The following is a 24,777-nucleotide window of genomic DNA, read 5'->3' on the forward strand; positions in this document are numbered from 1 at the left end:
CTTCATTCAGCTTCCCTTAAAGTTACATCTTAATTGTAGATGCTATGATTACCAGTGATCCACACCACTCTTAATTTCATTGGTCCAATACTGTTAACTAAATGACAGAATTTTTTTAGTTTCTTCCTTTTTCAATTAATGTCCTTTTTATGTTCAGGATCCAAGCCAGGGTCTCAAAGTGCATTTAGTTGCCATGCTTCTAAGTCTCCTCCAGGCAGTGACAGTTTCTCAGTCTTTCCTTGTGTTTCATGACCTTGATTAGACTGAGATTATGGATTTTGGGGGAGAATAGCATAGATGAGATCGTTGCTATCATGTCATATCAGGGCTACCTGATATCACTGTCTTATTTCTGCTGATATTGACCTTGATCGCTTGGTTCCCTTTCTATCTTGTATTTGTTAGAAGCTGTGTCACTAAGTCCAGCCCATGCTCAAGGGCAGAGAAATTAAGCCCTACCTCTTGGTGGGAAGAGTAGCAAAGAATTTGTAGGTGCTCTCTTTGCTTCTTTTTATTCACTATATTACTGTCGTGATTTTTTTTTTTTTCCTTCTTGAGACGGAGTCTTGCTCTGTTGCCCAGGCTGGAGTGCAGTGGCGTCATCTCAGCTCACTGTAAGCTCCGCCTCCTGGGTTCACGCCATTCTCCTGCCTCAGCCTCCTGGGTAGCTGGGACTACAGGCGCCCGCCACCTCGCCCGGCTAGTTTTTTTGTATTTTTAGTAAAGACGGGGTTTCACCTTGTTAGCCAGGATGGTCTCGATCTCCTGACCTCCTGATTTGCCCACCTCAGCCTCCCAAAGTGTTGGAATTACAGGCGTGAGCCACCACACCCGGCCAATTTTGTTTTTATAGTAAATGATTGTAAAAGTCTGTTTGAATTTTTCTGTGATTCTGATTTTCTTTTTTTATTATAATTTCAACTTTTGTTTTCGATTCTGGGGGTACATGTGCCGGTTTGTTGCAGTATTTTGCGTGGTCCTGAGGTTTGGGGTATGAATGATCCGTCACCCAGGTAGTGGGCATAATACCTAGTGGTTAGGTTTTCAACGCGTGACCCCGCTCCCTTGCTACTCCCTATGACTCTGTTGATTCTGCTCTGAGTGTTTGACTCATAAATTCTCTCATCTTCCTCCCCTCCAGATGACAGCGTGCTTCACCTGACTTTCTACTACCTCATGAACCTCAACATCATGACAGTAAAAGCCAAAGTGACAACCGCCACGGAGCTGATCACCCCCATCAGTGCAGGGTACTGGGCAGGCGCTCTGGGCAGTGACATACGGGATGGGGAGGTGGTGAGAGCCTCATTGCAGGGCTGCTCTCGGTTCCTCCCTCTGGCTCTGGAGAGGTCCACGGCTGTGTTGTCTTGTATCCAGATGGACCAGAAGTCCTGGCACATTGCTGGTATCTTAGAAAGCATTCTTTAATTTGTGAAGTCCTCTTGCTACACAGAAGATGATAGAAGTGACAACAGCATATTTGCAAATTGAGTAGGTGGGGCAGAGCACCAGCTTTTTGCTACCAGTAAAAAGTGTGTGAATAGAAAATGAGATTTGGCAGAGATTATCAGGTTGACAAATTTAGGCCACTCTTTCCCTTTACTCTTTCTATCCCAAGGTGCTGGGATTTTTGCTCCCCAGCGCAGCCCAAGCCCATGTCCTTATCTGGGTGGTGGGAGGGCTGTGGTGGGTCCCTGTGAGAGTTTTGAGAAGAGTGAGCAGAAGCACAGTAATGACAGCCATCATCGCCTCCCCAGGAAGCCCCTGATTACGGTGTTCTTTTTTTTTATTTATATTTTTGTTGATACACAGTCTCACTATGTTGCCCAGACTGGAGGACCATGGCATGATCATAGTTCACTGTGGCCTCAAACGTCTGGGCTGTAGTGATCCTCCTACCTCAGCCTCCTGAGTAACTAGGACTACAGGTGCATGCCATCATGCCTGGCTGACTTTCTATTTTTATAGAAATGGGGTCTTGCTATGTTGCCCAGGGTGGTGTTGAACTCCTGGCCTCGAGCAATCCTCCTGTCTCTGCCTCTCACAGTGCTGGAATTCCAGGCATGAGTCACCGTACCCAGCCCAATCGTGACATTCTTCTTCTGCAAACATGGGTGGGAAGAAGGGTCAAGGGGTCCTGAGGGTGAAATAGCTTCCATTCACAAGAGCACTGCCCTGACCTAGTCCCACTGTCAGCCACTGAGGCTTAGGGAGGTATAGCTCTGGTGCCTGGTGGAGCAGGGCTCTTTCCACCCCTTCCAGTTCTCCATGATGATGATGGTGTCTCTTGGGTTTTAGACTCTGCTCTTAGAGTCCACATCCCCTTCAGGCCACAGCAGCTTTGGTTGCTGTGCCTGAGAATGTTGTTGGACACCCCCAGGGGTGCTCTGGATGAAATTGACCCTATTCCCATCTGACCCCAGCAGAGGGAGCCCAGGGCTTGCTTCTGAGCACCCAGTTACACTGTCCAGGGCTCTCAGTTCAATGAGGAGCTCTAGGGCCCCCAGATCGTGGTAGAGCTCATCATGAACATTCTGCTTGTTCATTTCTCAGGTGTTCTACATGCTAATAACAGGGCTGCAGCCTGGCTTTATTGCATGCTCACCTCCAGCTCTTCACGAAGCTGTTTACCTGGCCTCAGAATCTGTTTCCTCGCTGTGTGGTTGTTAATTGTAATATCCCCTGCCAGGGTGCTTGTGAAGAGTCAGGTCAAGTGCTTAGCATAGATGAAGCACTTGGTAAAGGACAGCTGATTTATCATCATTGACTCTTATAACTTTCAAAATAACTCTACAAGGTGAGTTAACTGAGGCTCTGGACAGTTAAGGGGTTGCCTCAAGGTCACAGGTAGAGAGTGGAGAATTATGATTCGAAGTCAGCGAGACCTGTGTACCACTGCTGTCATTGGCAGGTGGGCTCTGACCCCCAAACAGGGAGGAGACATAAAAGGAAATGCCACTGAAACTGGGATTAGGTATTTTAGGCCTTCAGGTGTTGTCTAGCTCATCTTTCTATTTTACAAATAGAGAAACTGAGGTCCAGGGAGCATACAACCACTTATTGCAGCATTGGACTTAAAGCCCGAGACTCTGGACTGCCAGCCCAGAAGCCTTTGCTCAAATCCAGGCTGTCTTTGGCCACATGAAGACACCAACCTGGCATACAGTTTTATTGATTTATCTATTAAAACAAGGATATATTTTCATACTAATTCCTGAATATCGTGTACTATCGTTGTAATTTCCCCGATTTTTTCATACATTTTTTTGGGGAGGGAGGTTTCAGATAAACAATTTTTTTTTTTTTTTTAATAGTTTTGTGTTTTGAGTCTGGATCACGATAAGGCCCATACATTGCCAACGAGCAAAGCTTCCCTCAAGTGTCTTATCAGAATGTCCTGCCATCTTTTTTGTTTTCTCCTAAGATTCACTGTCTTGGGCTTTCCACCATCTTTTTATTTGTTGGAGAAAATGGGTCGTTTGCTCTGTAGGTTCTACCTAGTCTGGATTTTGAGGACTGTGTCCCTGTGGTATCGTTAAATGTGTTCGTCTTTCTCCCTGTATGTTCTTGTGAACAGGAAGTTGGCTTAAAGACGTGATCAGATTATATTTTCGAATTTTTTTTGCGGTGGTGGTTTGGGTAGAGGGCAGGACTATATCATAGTTGTTGAATACTTGCATCAAGAAGCAGACGCTCTCTCAATTTTTGTGATATTACTGTCATTGACAACTGTTGCCTAGATCTGTTAATTCATTAGAGATTTTTTTTTTTTTTTTTTTTTTTTGAGGCGGAGTCTCACTCTGTCGCCCGGACTGGAGTGCAGTGGCCTGATCTCAGCTCACTGCAAGCTCCGCCTCCCGGGTTTATGCCATTCTCCTGCCTCAGCCTCCAGAGTAGCTGGGACTACAGGTGCCCGCCACCTCGCCCGGCTAGTTTTTGTATTTTTAGTAGAGATGGGGTTTCACCGTGTTAGCCAGGATGGTCTCGATCTCCTGACCTCGTGATCCGCCCGTCTCGGCCTCCCAAAGTGCTGGGATTACAGGCTTGAGCCACCGCGCCCGGCCTCATTAGAGAATTTTAAAAAATTCTACCTGACAGAGTTAATGTTTTTATTTCATTTTATTTATTTATTTATTTATTTATTTAGAGAAGGAATCTCTCTCTGTCGCCCAGGCTGGAGTGCAGTGGTGTGATCTTGGCTCACTGCAACCTCCACCTCCCCAGTTCAAATGATTCTCCTGCCTTAGCCTCTCAAGTAGCTGAGATTACAGGCATGCGCCACCATGCCCAGCTGATTTTTGTATTTTTAGTGGAGATGAGGTTTTGCCATGTTGGCCAGGCTAGTCTTAAGAGTTAATGTTTTGTTTTTTGGTTTTTGTTTTTTTGAGGCGGAGTCTCGCTCTGTCGCCCAGGCCGGAGTGCAGTGGTGCGATCTCAGCTCACTGTAACCTCCACCTCCCGGGTTCAAGCAATTCTCCTGCCTCAGCCTCCCGAGTAGCTGGGACTACAGGCGCGTGCCACCATGCTGGGCTAATTTTTGTATTTTCGGTAAAGACGGGGTTTCACCATTTTGGCCAGGACGGTCTTGATCTCTTGACCTTGTGATCTCCCCTCCTCGGCCTCCGAAAGTGCTGGGATTACAGGCGTGAGCCACTGCACCCGACCACTAAGGTTTTTGTAATCCCTTATTTTTTATCAAAATTTTATAAGATTTGACTGGTTGAGAAATGTGTTTGTTTTGGTGTTATATTTTTATGACTCTAAATAGCCTTTCCTTTTATGTTCATTTTTACCAAGTGCAGTTGTCTTGAGCCACATGTTGCAGATATAAATTTTGCCAAGAAGGTTTGATTCCTTCTTCAGGTTTTGTCAATTAATAACCTTCATCGTGGGCAGTTTTAGTTCTGTTTTATTTATTTACTAATAGATTGATTCAGTCTGTTAGTAATAGTCCCTAAACACTTGCTAAAAGACTGAAACGTTTTATTTGTTTTGTAGTCAGTTCTCCATTTGAGGCGATGAAGGGGGCGAAGACCTTGGGGAACAGGGATACTCAGTGAGACAGAGTAGGGAAGAGCTGGAAGCCTCCACTGCCCCAGCGTGGAGTTCCTGAAGGCATGCTGGGGCCAAAACGCAGGATAGGCACGTGCTGCCCAAGTTGCTCCTGATGGTATTCATGCAAAGATGGGGGAGACCCCCTTTGGTTCAGGGAAAGAATGGGCCTTGTCATCCTTTGTGATAAAATTACTACATTACCCTCCCACATTATCTCTTCTTTGCTTGTCACGTTTAGTGACAAACTGTGCCCGAACCATCCCAGGTGGGTGGCAGTAGCATCACTATTTCTGTCCGCTCATAGCGCTGGGTCACCTTGTCTCCAGTGTATGTGATTGTATCTTTTTCTGGGAACGTACAAGGGACCTTTTTCTGTGATTAGCATAAGATGTGGTCAAAGTGAGATAGACATAGCACCAAAGCTGCACACTTGTTCTTTCTGTAGCAGAAAGGGGTCTGTTCTGCTTTTATGAAAATTGAAATGATTTCTATTGCTGGTGTCATGGGACTTTGCTCCCCTGAGGTAAGGCCTTGGGCACCATATAAATCTTGAAGGGATGAGTTTTTAAAAATTAATGATTAAGAGTACTAGTCTGTTTGATCAGGCAGTATAAACCCACCTCTAGCACTTACTAGCAGTGTGATCTTGAACAAGCCATATCTTTTAGAGCTTTGAGTTTTTCCTTTATAAAATGGAAATGATAATCCTCCCTATAGGGTTGTAAGGATGCAGTGACCTCAAGCATATAAAGGGTCTGCCCCGCAGAAAGCCTTCAATAAATGCTGGCATCAGTGAGATGTGGCATTACCATCCCGAAATGCCCAAGCTTATGTTGAAGAAAGATGTTGGCTGCATTCTCACTGTGGACTGTTTTTCCTTTTCTAGTGACTTGCTGTCTCCTGACTCAGTCCTGAGTTGCTTGTATCCTGGGGATCATGGAAAGAAAACTCCGAATCCAGCCAATCAGTATCAGTTTGATAAAGTTGGGTGAGTCAGCAGTTTCCTCTTCTCCTAGCTCTCTACCTCTGAGTTTCTCTGGTGGCTCAAGCTAAATGCTAGAGACCTTTTAGGGCCAGAGGTGACCCAGAGGATAGGAAGGGAATGCTTGTTCTTTCTTGCTTACAAGGCAAAGGGAGATCACAGAAAAGGGTGGAAGGATAAAAACTCGGAAACATGCTAGGTGTGGTGGCTCATGCCTATAATGCCAGCACTTTGAAAGGCCAAGGCGGGTGGATTCCTTGAGCTCAGGAGTTCGAGACCAGCCTGGGCAACATGGCAAAACCCTGTCTCTACAAGAAATACAAAAATTAGCCAGGCGTGGTGGCAGGCATTTGTAGTCCCAGCTACTGGGGAGGCTGAGGTAGGAGAATTGCATGAGCCCAGGAGGTTGAGGCTGCAGTGAGCCATGGTCATGCCACTGCGCTCCAGCCTGGGGGCAACAGAGCCAGATCCTGTCTCAAACAAAAACAAAAAGAAAAACAGAAAACCCCTCTGGAAGCATAATAATACGTGATACAATAAAAATGTCTGACGTTTTGATTATCCGAGGATTAATTTTTAAAATATTTTCTAAATTGGTAGACCAATAAAGATATTAGTACACTGCCTTTGTATTTGATATTTGCTTATGAGTTGAGGCTGCAAGAAGAAAAGGAAAAAAGAGGAAAGTGAATATGAGAGAGATGAAATTCACAGTAGGGAACTGACAGAGTGGAAGGGCTCTGCCAGCAGCCTGGCTGTAAACATGGGCAAACCTGCAGGACTGGCTGGTCTGTGGGGCATGGGAGGATTGGAGGAGGGCTGTATCCTGGGACCACAGCAGAAATGACTTACAGCACAATTTTGTTTATTTTCTTTTCTGCAGCATCCTGACTTTGAGCGACTATGTACTTGAGCTAGGTCACCCCTACTTGTGGGTACAGAAGCTTGGTGGCCTCCACTTCCCCAAAGAGCAGCCCCAGGTCTGTACACTGATCTCATCTGCTTGGCTGAGGAGCTTACTGCCTCTCTTCCTGTATAGACTCTAGAAAGGCCAGGCCAGGCATGGTGGCTCACACCTATAATCCCTGTACTTTGGGAGGCCGAGGCAGGTGGATCACCTGAGGTCAGGAGTTCAAGACCAGCCTGGCCAACATGATGAAACCGCGTCTCTACTAAAAATACAAAAAAGCTGGGTGTGGTGGCACGTGCCTATAATCCCAGCTGTTCAGGAGGCTGAGGCAGGAGAATCACTTGAACCAGGGAGGCAGAGGTTGCAGTGAGCCAAGATCAGGCCACTGCACTCCAGCCTGGGCAACAAGAGCAAAACTCTGTCTCAAAAAAAAAAAAAGGCCTGTCATGGCCTTTGGAGTTTTGAACTGGCAGAACATGTCCCCTCAGAGCTGTGACCTGTCTTCTGTCCACTCAGGACACTAAAATGTCTTAGACTTACAAGAGTTTAGGTACCTTTTGCCTTTTCTGTGAGCCTAGTAGCCTTCTAGACCCAGGTAGCTTGAGTCCTTGCTCTGGGACTCATGGCTGCAGGCTCTGCTGCCCTTGTTCTTGTGTGCAGGTGCCAAATACGAGGCATGAGCAGAAATCCAGGGGGCCTGGCCCCTTAGCAGAAGCCTGCCTTTCCTCTGGAGTTGGACACAGCTTTTCAAGAACCCAGCATATTGTGTTGTTTCTGCCAGGACTCAGCATCTGGCCTGTCATAACAGATAAACCCTGCCATGTCTAAAGTACCCATCTTGGGGCATGGATAAATCAGGCTGCCGCAGGCAGGCAGGTCCCAGGAGAGAGATGGTGCCCAGAGGAAGGGATGGGGGAGCACTCGTGTGTGTGTCTCATTGTCACTCACCTCACAGCAAACAGTGATTGCTGACCACTCGCTGAGCGCCAGCCACATGGAGACCACCATGAAACTTCTGAAGACCAGGGTGCAGTCCCGCCTGGCCCTCCACAAACAGTTTGCATCGCTAGGTAAGCTGATGATGGGGCGGTGGTTTAAGAGTCACTCAGATAACACATGGACAACAACTTAGCCTTTCACTTAAAACTTGAATCCTGATGACAAATACAAGACCTGGATTCCTGGATTTACAGAGTGGGCATCTTGGCAGAGGCACTGGGGAGAGCTCCAGGTCTGTCCAAGCAGAGGGCTGAGCTCCCCCTTAGAGCCATCAGTGCTGTCCTGCCTCACAGTGGAGGCACAGAGCCACTGGGTAGCACAGGTTTGTGGATTGGTCAGGGACAACTCATCCTAGGCCATGCATTGCAGATTTTGATGTGCATTCGACACATATTTAATGAGATCCTGATTCATACCTGGCACGGAGCATAGTGCTGGGAGAAGAACTGAGCACGGTGAACCCCTGCCCCTGGCTCTGTGGCTCACAGTCAGCTTACTTGAATATGGCTGTCCAGGGAGCGACTCGCATATCCCTTCCCCAAGTCCTACTGACCTGGTGTTCCCCAGGGTGAGGCTGAGCCTATGTTTTCTTCTAAGCTCCCAAGTGTTAATGATGAGCCACTGACTTAGGTGGTGGCATTTGGGGGTTTCTTTTAGTTTATTCACTCAGTAAATGGTTGTCACATGCTTACCATGTTCAAGGTACTTACAGTGGCAGGGGGCTGGGGTCAAGATTTTTCTGATCTAAAAGAGTCTCTGGGCCAGGCACGGTGACTCTTGCCTGTAATCACAGCACTTTGGGAGGCCAAGGCAGACAGATCTCTTGAGATCAGGAGTTCAAGACCAGCCTGCCAACATGGTAAAACCCCGTCTCTACCAAAAATACAAAAATTAGCTGGGCATGGTGGCGTGTACCTGTATTCCAGCTACTCAGGAGGCTGAAGCAGGAGAACTGCTTGAACCCGAGAGGTGGAGGCTGCAGTGAGCCAAGATTCCAGCCTGGGCAACAAAGCGAGACTCTGTCTCAAAATAAAAAGTAAAAAAATAAAAAAAACAGTCTCTGTCAGGAAAGGCACTGGGTTTCCAGGACACATCTGGAGACCACTCCTCACCAGTTCTTGGACTCCACATGGCTGCTGATCTCTCCAGAGCACCGAGGTTTGTCCATTAGGCCTCGCTCCCCATCAGCATTGCTGAGTTTGTTTTGTCCCAAGGTTGGGAGCTTGTCATTCTGGACAGCGCTTACTCTGTTGGTGTATTTCCTTATTGAAATGCCAGCAGGAATTTACCCTGGAGCAGTTCTCTGGCTCTTCTCCCTGACACACAACACTTCAGTTGTTTCCTCCATCAAGGTCAGCTATGAAAATGCAGGCCTCTAGGCTGTTTGATCTAATTAACAGTCAACTGCTGCAGGGTCATCCTCCCTAGTTCTGACTGCAGGGGTTTTTCTTTGGCAGGCTATCATTTGCATTAAAGAGAAAGCACCGTAAGTGCTGGCACTGGATCTGGCCACAAGCACATAGCACTGGGTGAAGGTCAGGTTGACATGCTTGCATTCCTGGCACATGTTGACCTGGGTACTTGAGTGCCAGGTGTACCAGGATAGCTGGCCGGGCCATCTGAGCCCTTCAGAGAGCCCCAGGAGGATGCTAGTTACCCATCTGTGGCACCTGATTTCTACCTGTGACGTCACCTGTCTTGCTCTCTTTTAGAACATGGCATTGTGCCAGTTACCAGTGATTGCCAGTATCTCTTCCCTGCCAAGGTTGTGTCTCGCCTGGTGAAATGGGTGACAGTTGCCCACGAGGATTACATGGTAGGTGAAGGAGTGAAAAGTTACCCTTACTGTCCTGAGGACTACAGGACCATGTCACCTTCCAGCTCCTGCCACCTCGTTGGAAGGGCAGGGGATTTAACTAGAGGAGCCAGCAGTTCACTTCTTGTCTGTGGTACCTCTTCTAGGAGCTGCATTTCACCAAAGACATTGTGGATGCGGGACTGGCTGGGGACACCAATCTCTACTACATGGCACTCATCGAAAGGGGCACAGGTAATTGCTCTGCTTATTACAAGGGTTCTAGACAAAGGTCGCTGCCAAGAATCAAACACTCTCGGGGGTTGCCCAAAGAAAGCAGAAGATCCTGGAGTCCTGCTGCAAGGACTTAACAGATAATAATGATCGTGAGAGCCTGTTCAGCAAGGACTCATTCTGCAACACAGTCACACACATGCTCTGTCTCACTGAACCCTCACTACAGTCCTAGGGGTTGCTGTCATTTCCATTTTACTTGGGAGAAAATTCGGGCTTAGTTGCAAGCCCAGTCTGAGCGCTGAGCCTGAGCTCTTTGCTCTTTCCCTCACCGCTCTCTACACCAGACATCTCCTCTTTCTCCCTCTTCATAGCAGGGCTGAGGGGTCACCCTCAGGTTGTAAAGGGCAGGGTCACAGGGCCTCCCTCCCTCTTCTGCAGTCCTTGTTCTCACTTCAGAGGCATCGAAAGCTCTGATTCTTCATACCTCTTATGGCATCCGACTCTGCCAGGGTTCCCTGCTGAAGTCCTGGGATGCTGTGTTTCGGCTGTTGTGCTGTTGTTCCACCCAAGGTGCAGCAAGTCTGGCACTGCCCGTGGGATCTGACACCCCCAAGACTTGGTGCTGAGCTGAGGAAGTTGTCTATAGTTCTAAGACAGTTCCAGAACTGTAAGGAAAGTTGAACTCTTTGGTATCAGAGTTTCTGTCCTCACTACCCCACTTGCTTCTCTTTCTATTCTTCATGTCTTCTAAAAAAACATTCTGAAGAAACTGAATTATTTCAGATACGGTTGAGGCCTCCCTATCCCACTTTATTCCCTTTCTCCTAATAGGTGACCACTATTTGGATTTTATGCATTTGCTTTCCATCCTTTCCCCACCACACACTTTTTTTTTTTTTTTTTTTTGAGACAGAGTCTCGCTCTGTCTGTCGCCCAGGCTGGAGTGCAGTGGCGCAATCTCAGCTCACTGTAAGCTCTACCCTCCGGGTTCACGCCATTCTCCTGCCTCAGCCTCCTGAGTAACTGGGACTACAGTCATCTGCCACCACGCTTGGCTAATTTTTTGTATTTTTAGTAGAGACAGGGTTTCACCATGCTAGCCAGGATGGTCTCGATCTCCTGACCTTGTGATCCACCCGCCTCGGCCTCCCACAGTGCTGGGATTATAGGTGTGAGCCACCACGCCTGGCCACAACTTTTTAGTTAATGTTCTGACTGTTAGGGAAGAATTATGTTAACCTCCCCTCTCCTGTCCTCTGTTACCTGAATAACTAGTGGTCAGAGAGTTAAACTCTCCCCTGCAAAAAATAACTAAAAAGAAGTGGCAAACCTATCCCACTTGAGAACATAAATGTCCTCCTGTTGAAAAAGGCAAAGGCTTTCACCAGAGAAAAAATGAATATGTTCAAAAACAGAAATATTTTGTTTAATGATTATGAACACAGCTTTGATATCAGCCAGTTCTGGTTAAACTCAGCACTGCTACTTTCCAACTATTTGATGGTAGAGAAGTTTCTGTCAGAGCCCATTTCTTTATGTGTAAAATGAGGATGATGATAATAGTACCTAACTCATAGAATTATTGTTAGGATGAAATAAAAGGTGTCTAGAGGGTTTACCACAGTGCCTGGGATACAGTAAGGACTCTCTACATGTTGGCTAGTATAAAGACTTTTGTGGGCCGGGCGCGGTGGCTCAAGCCTGTAATCCCAGCACTTTGGGAGGCTGAGATGGGCGGATCACGAGGTCAGGAGATCGAGACCATCCTGGCTAACACGGTGAAACCCCGTCTCTACTAAAAAAACACAAGAAACTAGCCGGGCGTGGTGGTGGGTGCCTGTAGTCCCAGCTACTTGGGAGGCTGAGGCAGGAGAATGGCTTAAACCTGGGAGGCGGAGCTTGCAGTGAGCTGAGATCCGGCCACTGCACTCCAGCCTGGGTGACAGAGCGAGACTCCGTCTCAAAAAAAAAAAAAAAAAAAAAGAATTTTGTGTAACAAAGTATGTAAAAATCAAATGAAAATAGAGAAAATATATTTGATGTAACAGTTGATACACAATATTGTTGAAAAATTAGATAGTAAGCTTTCACATGGAGAATTCCTTAGCTTGCTAGCAAATAAAGAAATGACAATTAAACTTCTATCAAAGTAGCAAATAGAACACGTGGAGAAAGCTAAGGTGGACCAGACTCTGGGGAATCCACAGCTTTGTGGCACAGTAAATATGTCAAAGTCCTTGGAGAGACCAATTATAGGACCTCACATTCTGCAAGCTGGCAATTCTACTTAGGACATTCTAGAACAGTTGGTACCAGAATGTGCTCTGCAGCATTCAGATTAATAGGAGACATCTGAGCTGGCCTCAGGGGTGCAGTGGGGAGGCTGCCATGGCTGGTAAGCTGGGTCTTAGAACTGAGCTTTCCTCCTCTCTCCTCTCTTCCCAGCCAAACTGCAGGCCGCTGTGGTGTTGAACCCTGGCTACTCCTCCATCCCACCTGTTTTCCAGCTCTGTTTGAACTGGAAAGGGGAGAAAACCAACAGCAACGATGACAACATTCGGGTAAGACCCAGCTGGGGATGACGGGAGGAGCAGGTAAAGCTCCCGGGGGAGGTGGCTGTGGCAGAACCCACTGCAGCTGAAGGCTTGGGCACTGCCTTAATTCCCATTACAGAAGGTTGTGCCAGGATTTGCAGAATTTGCTGGAGCTTGTGTGGTGTAATAGAGGAAAGAGCCCAGACCTACTTGCTTACCTTGGGGTTCACAGGTTTCCCCATTTAGAGAGTAAGAACAAATACCTACTTGAAAGGTTATTGGCTTGGGCTCCTATAAAAAAATGTGAATAGGCCGGGCGCAGTGGCTCAAGCCTGTAATCCCAGCACTTTGGGAGGCCGAGACGGGCGGATCACGAGGTCAGGAGATCAAGACCATCCTGGCTAACACGGTGAAACCCCGTCTCTACTAAAAAATACAAAAACTAGCCGGGCGAGGTGGCGGGCGCCTGTAGTCCCAGCTACTCGGGAGGCTGAGGCAGGAGAATGGCGTGAACCTGGGAGGCGGAGTTTGCAGTGAGCTGAGATCCGGCCACTGCACTCCAGTCCGGGCGACAGAGTGAGACTCCGCCTCAAAAAAAAAAAAAAAAAAAAATGTGAATAAGCTCTGAAGCATTATAGAAGCACTGGAATGACATGAGGAATGACATCGTTGCAGCTGTTAATCAGCATTGTAGCTGTTAATCAGCGTTGCAGCTGTTAAGTAGCAGCCTGTGGCAGCTACTAAATCAAATATGCCATGGAACACGTTTTTAATCAACATCTTCTGACTTAGGTCTTATTTTGAGACTCCTTCCCTACACACCTCTGTTTTCCTGGCTGTGGGCATACGAGGCAGGGAAAGTTATGGGTCAAAATCAGGAAGACCTCATTGCCTTGATGAGGGGGCCTCAGGACAAGCCAGTCTAGCTTGATCTGATGGCCCACCTCCTGCAGAGGCATCAGCGCTTAGGCCCATCCAGGAATGGAAGGCCGGCCATTGTGGTCTCCCAAACGCAGGAAGGTAGTGCTGAGATGCTGGCTTTCCCACCGCACAGGCCATGGAGGGTGAAGTCAATGTGTGCTACAAGGAGCTGTGTGGCCCTTGGCCCAGCCACCAGCTGTTGACCAACCAGCTGCAGCGGCTGTGTGTGCTGCTGGATGTTTACCTGGAGACCGAGAGCCATGACGACAGTGTGGAAGGGCCCAAGGAATTTCCCCAGGAGAAGATGTGTCTGCGACTCTTCAGGTGAGGGGAGGTCTGAGGCTCTGGTGACTTCTCACAGTGATGTGGGGCAGAGATCAGAGCCACATTTTCTGGGGAGAGCTTGCTTCTTCCTGAAACTTCCCCTTCAAGCCCATACCTGTCACCCTGGTCCACCTGTTTTTCACCAACACCTCCTGAAGGTGGGTCACCCAACCACATAAACAATGCCAGGTGTAGGCCAAGAGGATTTGGCTGAACTTTATTTTCTGTACTTTCTGTGGAAAACAATAGAGTTTGTTTGCTTTTTGCTGTCCAAATAAGCTTTTTAAACTGTGTGCATGCTCGCCTGTCCGCAGGGAGTCTGCTGTGGTCTTTCTAGGGTACTGTCCTTTCCGTGAGAACCGCAGCTTAGGCAGTCAGGTGGCACAGAAGGAACCAGCCTCGAAGTAAGACAGAGGAGTGCAGATCTGTTTTGCTGCTAACCTTAATAGAGTCACTTCTGCTTAGCTCTGAGCCCTCCCCCCACCTTTTTTTTTCTTTTCTTTTCTTTGAGGCAGGGTCTTACTCTCTTGCCCAGACTGGAGTGCAGCAGCACGATCATAGCCCACTGCAGCCTTGCAGTCTTGACCTCCAGGGCTCAAACGATCCTCCCGCCTCAGCCTCCCTAGTAGCTGGGACCACAGGCATGCACTGCCACACCCAACTAATTTTTAAATGTTTTTATAGAGATGAGGTTTCACCATATTAGCCAGGCTGGTCTCAAACTCCTAGGTTCAAGTGATCAGCTTGCCTCAGCCTCCCAAAGTGCTGGGATTACAGGCGTGAGCCATTGTGCCCATCTGCCATTTTCTGAAGAGTGAAGTGGTTGAAGTAATACCTTTTAGCTCATGATGATTCAGAAGTAATTCATGTAAAGCTTCCTGGCACAAGACTGGGACTTGGAAAATGCCAGCAGTTCCTGACAGCTTGGTACTCAGAGGGTCTGGGCTCATGGCACTTCCAGCTACTTTTTCTTTCTCTTTCGTTTTGGGTCCTTTATTTTCCTTTCATTCCCTAACTCATGTTCTTTTAAGAGTCAGTTTCAAAACTGCAGATTTCACTGCTCAGGCGTCCCTTCCCTTCTGAGCGAGGTTGGGGAGGAGCAGTGTTTGGGAAGAAGAGTGATAATCTGTTTCTAATCAGTTTCTAATCAGGACATCCCTCCTTGTTCCCTGTCAGTCTAAACAGTGCCTTACCTCTCCCTCACCTTGTTCTCGGACAGCCAGTTCCAGCCCCTAGAAGCAGTCCCAGCATCCTCTCACCTCATCTGACACCTCCACTGGCCTGGTTCATTGTGTTGTCTCATAATAACGAGTTCCAGCTCTGAGTGGCTGCTGGGAGGTGAAGCTGGTGGCCACCTTCTAGGGCTTGCTCTCCCTAGAGCGCTTGAAGACCTCAGCTCTTCCTACCTGCCCAGCCCACTTTAACACATTTCCAGGGTGGGAACTCACATAGCCGGCATTTATTTCCTCTTCTCCAATGGTTCCCAAAGGACCCATTTCTTTTTCTTTTTTCTTTTTTTTTTTTTTGAGATGGAGTCTCACTCTGTCGCCCAGGCTGGAGTGTAGTAGCATGATCTCGGCTCATTGGAACCTCCGCCTCCCGGCCAAAGGACCCCATTCTTGAAGGGCTTTATTGCGTCTCCAGGCTGAGCTCCTCTGTCCACATTCCTGGGAAGGCGCTCCTTCAGTGACTCAGATCCAGTTAACTCTATGGCTGGTAGATGTGAGAGGCAAGGCTCTCCGGCCAGGATGCTGAGTGCTGGCATGGGCAGCAAGAGACCTGAGACCAGGAGTTCCACTAGCCTGGCCAACATGGCGAAACCTAAACTAAACCTCAACCTAAAACCAGGCATGGTGGTGCATGCCTGTAATCCCAGCTACTTGGGAGGCTGAGGCACGAAAATCCCTTGAACCCAGGAGGCAGGGGTTGCAGTGAGCTGAGATCGTGCCACTGCACTCCAGCCTGGGCGATACAGAGACTCCGTCTCAAAAAAAAAAAAAAAAGGAACAATCCTAAAAAGTGAGGGTCCCCAAAGCTATGTCCCTGAAGTGCCACTGTCAGTGAGGGCCTTTCCAAGTTTGTGTTCACTCATTAGCAAGCACAAAAAGACATTTTTACGAAAATAGTATCGCACCTTATATGTTGTTCTGCTGTATGCTTTTCTCATAATATTCTGTGTCATATAACTCTGCCTCTTTTTTTTTTTTCTCTTGTGTGAATGAACCATAATTTATATTATCAGCCTGGAAGGTGTGTTATTAACTACTCCATTCTCCTATTTCTCTAGGGGTCCCAGCAGGATGAAGCCATTTAAATACAACCATCCTCAGGGATTCTTCAGCCATCGCTGACCTCCCGCCCAGCCTGTTGTTTCCCCCAAGGCCTCACCCTGAGTACTGGGCTTCTGCTTTCTGCTGTGGCCCACATGTGACTCTTGATATTCTCTAAAGACACCACCAGCCGATTAAAAAGCGTCACCTGACCAGTGGCTTTTGTCTGTGGTTCCTTGCTGGGTGGCTTTGCAGTCTGGAAGGGCAGGTGGGAGCTGTGGCACAGTGTGAAAAAGCATTTGTAGAGAGACTTTTTCTCAGCAGCCAAGAAAAGCAGAGTGGAAAAAGATTCCAGTTCTGCAGACAGATGCTCACCTCTTGTCTACGCACACCCTATTTCTGCTTTGGGGAGTGAGGTCCTCATGATCTTGGTATTTATTATCCCAGGTTCCTGCTGTTAAGAGGTGGTAGAAGAAGCCAAAGGCAGCAGAGCACAAAAAGCAAAAGCTCTTCCCTCCCCACCCGCTCTTCCCATTATCCCTGTCAGGGTTGCCGATGGACAAATTGTCTCTGATTGTTGGATGTTATAAATGCCTGACAGTGCAGTGTAAACAGAAGACAAATTCAGTTGATCCTTGAACAACTCAGGGGTGAGGGGCACCAACACCCCCTGCCCTGCACATTTGAAAAATCTGTGTATAACTTTTGACTCCCTAAAAACTACTAATAGCCTGCTGTTGACCAGTAATATGCTATTCGTAGTTACTTACTGCTAACAGTCAGTACATATTTTCAATATATATTTTGTATCTTGTACACTGTATTCTTACAATAGCGTAAACTAGAGGAAAGAAAATGTTATTAGGAAAGTCATAAGGGGGCCTGGGCACAGTGACTCATGTCTGTAATCCCAGCGCTTTGGGAGGCCAAGGCGGGTGGATCACTTGAGGTCAGGAGTTTGAGACCAGCCTGGCCAACATGGTGAAACCCTGTCTCTGCTAAAAACATGAAAATTAGCCAAGCGTGGTGGTGCATGCCTGTAGTCCCAGCTACTCAAGAGGCTGAAGCAGAATTACTTGAACCTTTGAGGCAGAGGTTGCAGTAAGCCAAGATCACGCTACTGTACTCGAGCTTGGGCAACAGAGTAAGACTCCGTCTCAAAAATAAAAAAATAGGCCGGGTGCGGTGGCTCAAGCCTGTAATCCCAGCACTTTGGGAGGCCGAGGCGGGCGGATCACAAGGTCAGGAGATCGAGACCATCCTGGCTAACACGGTGAAACCCCGTCTCTACTAAAAAATACAAAAAACTAGCCGGGCAAGGTGGCGGGCGCCTGTAGTCCCAGCTACTCGGGAGGCTGAGGCAGGAGAATGGCATGAACCCGGGAGGTGGAGCTTGCAGTGAGCTGAGAACTGGCCAGTGCACTCCAGCTTGGGTGACAGAGCAAGACTCCGTCTCAAAAAAATTAAATAAAATAAAATAAAAAAATTAAAAAATAAGAAAGCCATAAGGAAAGAAATATATATCTACTAGTAAGTGGAAGTGGATCACCATAAAGGTCTTCACATCCTGTCTCAGGGTTGAATAATCTAAGGAAGAGGAGGGGTTGGTCTTGGTGTCTCTAGGATGGCAGAGGCAGAAAACGTGGAGGAGGAGGAGGGAGAGGCAGGCACCACTGTTATTTTATTGAACAAAATCTGTGCAGGGGCTCATGACTGTAATCCTAGTACTTTGGGAGGCTAAGGCGGGAGGATCCCTTGAGGCCAGGAGTTCAGGTCCAGCCTGAGCAACGTAGTGAGACCCTGTGTCTACAAAAAATTTAAAAATTAGCCAGGTGTGGTGGTATCCACCAATAGTCCCAGTTACTCAGAAGGCTGAGGTGGGCAGATGACTCGAGTCCAGGAGTTCAAGGTCACAGTGAACTATTCATTGTGCTTGTACTGTACTCTAGCCTGGGAAACAATGCGAGACCCTATCTCTAAAAAATTTTTTAAAAAAAGAAATCTGCATATAATAGACCCACAGAGTCCAAACTGTTGTTCAGAGATCAACTGGACTTCACAGAGAGTAATTCTAAGTCTTACAGGATTTCATGGAGTTGGCGAGAGTGGTGTTGGAGAATCAGTCACATACAGAGATACAGGACAGTGAGACCAGGTAACATTTGAGGAGAATATATATATTTTAAAATTGAGACAGGGTCTTGCTCTGTTGTCCAGGCTGGAGTGCAGTAGGCATGAACACAGCTCACTGCAGCCTCAACCTCTCCTGGACTCAAGTGATCCTCCTGCCTCAGCCTCCCAAGTAGCTGGGACCACAGACGTGTCCATGCCTGGCTAATTTTTAAATTTTTTGTATTTTTCTCAGGCTGGTCTCAAAACTCCTGGGCTCAAATGATCCTCCCACCTAGGCCTGCCAAAGTGCTAGAATTATAGGCATGAGCCACCACGCCTGGCCTGAGTAGAGTCTTCATGGTAATGACAAAAGTGCCTCAAAATATAATGGTTTGATTCTCAAAGGATTAAGAGAAGTCTTGGAAAGATAGGTAACAACCTTTAAAATGTTCATAAAATTACCTCCTTTGTGATACTCCTGCAAGTCAAAGTAAAGGATGGCATAGACTATTCTTGGACAGTTTTGTCAAAAAGTGTATCTTGACCCCCACCATCAGTACTCCATTCTTTTTTCGTTTTAAAAAATAAGATGGGCCGGGCACAGTGGCTCACACCTGTAATATCAGCACTTTGGGATGCCAGTGGGCAGATCACCTGAGGTCAGGAGTTCAAGACCAGCCTGATCAACATGGTGAAACCCCGTCTACTAAAAATACAAAAATTAGCTGGGCATGGTGGTGCATGCCTGTAATCCCAACTACTCAGGGAGGCTGAGGCAGGAGAATTGCTTGAATCCCCAAAGTGGAGGTTGCACTTAGCTGAGATTGTGCCACTGCATTCCAGCCTGGACAACAGAGCAAGACTCCGTCTTGGGGGAAAAAAAAAAAGATGTAGAAATGTAAAAATTTTTGAGAATTAGTACGTAGTTGCAGAGATAAAGTTTGCTAACTCCAAGAGGAAACACATTTTATTTTTTGTGATTGTCCTGATGAAACTTCTTATCCCTCCAAAACATGCTGTTAAGCTTGATCCGCATCATAAGCATATTCCCCCAAGTGGACTTTTACTTTTTTTCTTTGGATAATGCAGGCCTCCAGTATAAAAGCTATTCCTCCAGGTCTCTCTGCTGATCACTGAGTATCCCAGGGATAAGGATTTTCAGAGGAAGAGCTAAGTAATAAATTCCTACCCCTACCAGGGCCCTTCATTTTACAGATGAAAACCTAAGCCTTGCTGGGCATGGTGGCTCGTGCCTATAATCCAAGCCATTCAGAAAGCTGAGGCAGGAGAATTGCTTGAGCCCAGGAATTCAAGACCAGCGTGGGTAATATAGTGAGTCCCCATTTGGAAAAAGAAAAGAAACCTGAGCCTAGCAAGGAGAAGAGAATGGTACCTTCAATGGCTGTTAAATCACCACCACTACCGTCAGTCCACATCAGTCGTTTGAATTCCAAAGGCAGGTACTCTCTAGCTCAGAGGTCCTCGAACTTCAGCCCATGTGGGAGTCACCCATCCCAGCACCTGATTAGAAACACAGACACCCAAGTCTCATTCCAAATATTCTGACTCAGTTGACCTGAGATGCGCCAAGGAAGTGTATTTTTTTATTTTTATTTTTTGAGCCTTGCTCTGTTGCCCAGGCTGGAGTGCAATGGCACGATCTCAGCTCACTGCAGCCTCCACCTCCTGGGTTCAAGTGATTCTCCTGCCTCAGCCTCCCAAGAGCTGGGATTACAAGTATGTGGCTAATTTTTTTTTTTTTTTTTTTTTTTTTTTTTTTTTTTTTTTTTTTTTTTTTTTTTTTGTTGAGACGGAGTCTTGCTCTGTGGCCCGGGCTGGAGTGCAGTGGCCGGATCTCAGCTCACTGCAAGCTCCGCCTCCCAGGTTTACGCCATTCTCCTGCCTCAGCCTCCAGAGTAGCTGGGACTACAGGCGCCCGCCACCTCGCCCGGCTAGTTTTTTTTGTATTTTTAGTAGAGACGGGGTTTCACCGTGTTAGCCAGGATGGTCTCGATCTCCTGACCTCGTGATCCGCCCGTCTCAGCCTCCCAAAGTGCTGGGATTACAGGCTTGAGCCACCGCGCCCGGCTTAATTTTGTATTTTTAGTAGAGACAGGGTTTCACCGTGTTGGCTAGGCTGGTCTCAAACTCCTGACCTCAGGTGATCCACCCACCTTGGCCTCCCAAAGTGCTGGGATTACAGGCGTGAGCCACCCCACCCAGCCAAGAAGTGTATTTTTAACCAAGATCCCCAGGTATAGAGTGCCCTGGTCTCTTTATGGAAGACACTGTACTCCCTCCCCTCCCCTCCCCTCCCCTCCCTTCCCCTCCCTTCCCCTCCCTTCCCCTTCCCTTCCCCTTCCCCTTCCCCTTCCCCTTCCCCTTCCCCTTCCCCTCCCTTCCCCCCCTTCCCCCCTTCCCCTTCCCCTTCCCCTTCCCCTTCCCCTTCCCCTTCCCTCCCTTCCCTTCGCTTTCCTCATTTTTCTTGATGACTCTACAGGGCCAGATTCTCTGGGCAGCTCTCTTTCTTCTCCAGTCTTCTGCACCTTGGATAGCAGCATGAGCATCTGGGTGCTTTTTTTTTTTTTTGAGATGGAGTCTCGCTCTGTTGCCCAGGCTGGAGTGCAGTGGCACGATATTGGCTCACTGCAACCTCCGCCTCCCGGGTTCACGCAATTCTCCTGCCTCAGCCTTCTGAGTAGCTGAGATTACAGGCGCCCACCACCATGCCTGGCTAAGTTTTTATATTTTTAGTAGAGATGGGGTTTCACCATGGATGGTCTCAATCTCCTGACCTCGTGATTCACCTGCCTCGGCCTCCCAAAGTGCTGGGATTACAGGTGTGAGCCACCACGCCCGGCAAGGTGCTTCTTTCTCTCCACATAGCGAGATCTCCTTGTCTTTTCCCTGACCTACTTGCCTGGGACTTTGTCCCAGGTGGCATCCCCCTGGTCTGTCCACCTTCAGGCCTTGTGTCTCACCGCCTGTGCTGAATAAGATTGAAATAGAGCCTAAAAATAGTTGCTTTAATGGCCCCCGCATTGCAGCCTGCACTTCTTTGTTCTTGGCTGGAAGGCAGCCAAACTGAGTCAGCACAAAAGCTCATCTCCAGAAGCCAGGACAAGATTTCAAAGAGAGCTTGTGAGGGCTGGGAAGAGGCTTTGCTTCTTAGGGGTTATGAGAGCCTGTCACCCTCCAGAAGAGATTTTCCCTTTCCAGAGAAGCAGGCTGAACAAAAGAATCCCTTGGCTTTAAGGAGGATTTTCAAACAAGCAAGAAGCCCGGTCAGTCCCTCCCCTGTGGGCTACTTAGCCATTCATGCCAAGGGTGGGCAGATTAGGGGGAGAGGGACTGGCTTGGGAAGACCTAGAAGCTTCCTCCTCAGCTGGAATTGTCCATGGACTTTTGGCAGATTATATTCTGGGGCATATCGCAGACCGCAGCCCATCTGTCGCTCTCTTGTACCTGGGACTCAGCCTGTGTTGCTCGCCTTTGTTTCTTTTTTCTTTTTTTTCCTTGACAATGTTTTTAAAACTTTTTTTTTTTCTTTTGTAGAGACAAGGTCTCACTATGCTGCTCAGGCTAGTCTTGAACTCCTGGCCTCAAGCAATCTTCCCACCTCGGCCTCCCAAAGTGCTAGGATTACAGGCGTGAACCCACCATGTCAGGCCTGTTCCTTGCCTTTTTAAAACTGCCATCCACATTCCTGATTTATCGGCATCTTCTAGTCTCTCCCTTATTTTCTTCCCAGCTTACCCCTTACTATTTTCTTTGCAAATAACTCCACAGACCCTTTTCATGAACTTAAGGGTGTTCTTGCTGATCACTCCGCAAAGCTAAGCAAAACCCTATCCCTAGGAGGGAGCAGGGCTGCCAGACTTCCAAAGGAACTTCGTCCCTGTCAGTGTAGCCGACTCTCCTTTCTATGGCGTTCAGTGGTGTCTCTGATGAGAATAGGCATTAAGCATCTATTTTGGGTCAGGCCCTGTACTAATCACACTTTTACGTTCACTGTCCTATTTAAATGCAACTTAGTGTGTAAGTATTTTGCCTCCTTGGTTAAATTTATCCCTAGGTATTTTATTCTTTTTGATACTATTATAAATAGAATTGTTTTCTTAATTTCTTTTTCTGATTGTTCATTGGTGAGTAGACGTACAATTGTTCTTTGTGTGCTGACTTTGCCCCCTGCTGCTTTACTGAATTCATTTATTAACTCTAGTAATTAAAAAAAAAAATTTTCTGCCAGTCTGGGCAATATAGTGAAGCCCTGTCTATACAAAAATAAGATTTAAAAATTAGCCAGGTGTAGTGGCACATAATTGTAGTCCCAGCTACTCAAGAGGCTAAGGCAGGAGGTTCACATGAGCCCAGAAGTTAGAGGCTACAGTGAGCTATGATCACACAACTTCACTCCAGTCTTGGGGACAAAGTGAAACCTTGTCTCAAATAAATAATTAAATAAATAAATAAATAAATAGTTTATTGTGGATTATTTGGGATTTTCTATATATGTGATAATGTCATCTGCAAATAGAGATAGTTCTATTTCTTCCTTTCCAATTTGGATGCCTTTTCTTTTTCTTGCCTAATTTCTTTGGCTAGGACTGCCAGTACTATGTTGAATACAATTGTGAAAGTGGGCATCTCTGTCTTGTTCCTGATCTTAGGGGAAAAGCTTTCAGCCTTTCACCATTGGTTTTTTGTTTTTTGTTTTAGATACAGGGTTTTGCTCTGTCACCCAGGCTAGAGTGCAGTGGTGCAATCAGAGCTTACTGCAGCCTTGAACTCCAGGGCTCAAGCGATTCTCCTACCTCAGCCTCCCACATACCTGGGAATACAGGTGCGAGCCACTGTGCCCAGCTCCTCTTCATTCTTTAAGGTAGTGTATTACATTAATCGATTTTCTTTTCTTTTCCTTTTCCTTTTTTTTTTTTTTTTGAGACAGACTCTCACTCTGTCACTCAAGCTGGAGTGCAGTGGTGCAGTCTTGGCTCACTGCAACCTCTGCCTCCAGGTTCAAGTGATTCTCCTGCTTCAGCCTCCTGAGTAACTGGGACTACAAGTACTCGCCCCACCATGCCTGGCTAATTTTTGCTTTTTTTTTTTTTAAGTAGAGATGGGGTTTTACCATGCTGCCCAGGCTGGTCTCAAACTCCTAATCTCAAGTGAACCTCTCGCCTCGGCCTCCCAAGGTGCGGGGATTACAGGCATGAGCCACCATGTCCAGCCTGTATTTATTTATTTATTTATTTTTGAGACAGAGTTTCTCTCTTGTTGTCCAGGCTGGAGTGTAATGGTGTGACCTCGGCTCACTGCAACCTCCACCTCCTGGGTTCAAGCGATTCTCCTGCCTCAGCCTCCCAAGCAGCTGGGATTACAGGCATGTGCCACCACACTTGGCTAATTTTTGTATTTTTAATAGAGACAGGGTTTCACCATGTTGGCCAGGCTGGTCTCGAACTCCTGAGCTTGTGATCTGCCTACCTCGGCCTCCCAAAGTGCTGAGATTACAGGCATGAGCCACCGTCCCTGCTCTGATCTTTTAAATATGGTGTTGGATCAGATTTACCTAGTACTTTGTTGGCGATTTTTGCATCTGTATTTATAAAATATATTGATCTATAGTTTTCTTGTGATGTCTTTTTCTGGCTCTGGTATTCAGGTAACACACAGGCCTCATAGAATGAGTTAAGGAAGTGTTTCTTCCAAGTTTTTGGAAGCCTTTGAGAAGGACTGGTATAAATTTTCCTCTAAATGTTTGGTAGATTTCACCAGTGAAGCCATCTGGACCTGAACTTTTCTTTGTGGGTAGTTTTAAAATTAGTACCTTAATCTCTTTATTTATGATAGATCTATTCATATTTTATTATTTTTCTTTTATTTATTTAATTATTTATTTTGAGACAGAGTCTCGCTCTGTCACCCAGGCTGGAGCACAGTGGTGCGATCTCGGTTCACTGGAAGCTCCACCTCCCAGGTTCATGCCATTCTCCTGCCTCAGCCTCCCGAGTAGCTGGGACTACAGGCGCCCACCACCACACCCAGCTATTTTTTTGTATTTTTAGTAGAGACGGGGTTTCACCATGTTAGCCAGGATGGTCTCAGTCTCCTGACCTCGTGATCCACCCACCTCGGCCTCCCAAAGTACTAGGATTACAGGTGTAAGCCACTGTGCCCGGCCTATTTATTTATTTTTGAGATGGAGTCTTGCTCTGTCACCCAGACTGGAAGGCAGTGGTGTGTTCTCGGCTCACTGCAACCTCCGCCTCCCGGGTTCAAGCAATTCTCCTGCCTCAGCCTCCTGAGTAGCTGGGATTACAGACGTGTGCCACCACGCCTGGGTAATTTTTGTATTTTTTTAGTAGAGACGAGGGTTTCACCATGTCAGCCAGGCTGGTCTCGAACTCCCGACCTGAGGTGATCCACCTGCTTCGGCCTCTCAAAGTTCTGGGATTACAGGCATGAGCCACCGCACCTGGCCAGATTTTCTCACTTGTCTTGAGTCAGTTTCAGTAGTTTTTATATTTCTAGGAATGTATGCATTTAATCTAAATTATTGAATCAGTAGACATACAGTTGTTCACAGTATTGCCTTACAATTCCTTTTATTTCTGTAAGGTTGGCATTAATGCCTT

General features: G+C 47.2%; 1 protein-coding gene across 4 annotated transcripts in view; it reads left to right on the forward strand.

The window, feature by feature from the left end:
* THOC5 (THO complex 5) overlaps positions 1–16,239 on the forward strand; it is a 42,822-nt gene extending 26,583 nt beyond the window's left edge. For all 4 annotated transcript variants that reach the window (XM_010359378.2, XM_010359388.2, XM_030915390.1 and 1 more), the window contains 9 exons: positions 1,142–1,250; positions 5,942–6,043; positions 6,921–7,017; positions 7,903–8,017; positions 9,659–9,762; positions 9,909–9,996; positions 12,424–12,539; positions 13,567–13,757; positions 16,045–16,239. In XM_010359378.2, the coding sequence (XP_010357680.1) occupies positions 1,142–1,250; positions 5,942–6,043; positions 6,921–7,017; positions 7,903–8,017; positions 9,659–9,762; positions 9,909–9,996; positions 12,424–12,539; positions 13,567–13,757; positions 16,045–16,108 (986 nt within the window). In that variant the 3' untranslated portion in view covers positions 16,109–16,239. The remainder of the gene's footprint in view (positions 1–1,141; positions 1,251–5,941; positions 6,044–6,920; positions 7,018–7,902; positions 8,018–9,658; positions 9,763–9,908; positions 9,997–12,423; positions 12,540–13,566; positions 13,758–16,044) is intronic.
* The last annotated feature ends 8,538 nt before the right edge of the window (positions 16,240–24,777 follow it).

The sequence above is a fragment of the Rhinopithecus roxellana genome, chromosome 13, assembly GCF_007565055.1.
Source record: "Rhinopithecus roxellana isolate Shanxi Qingling chromosome 13, ASM756505v1, whole genome shotgun sequence".
In the NCBI taxonomy this organism is placed as follows: Eukaryota; Metazoa; Chordata; class Mammalia; order Primates; family Cercopithecidae; genus Rhinopithecus; species Rhinopithecus roxellana.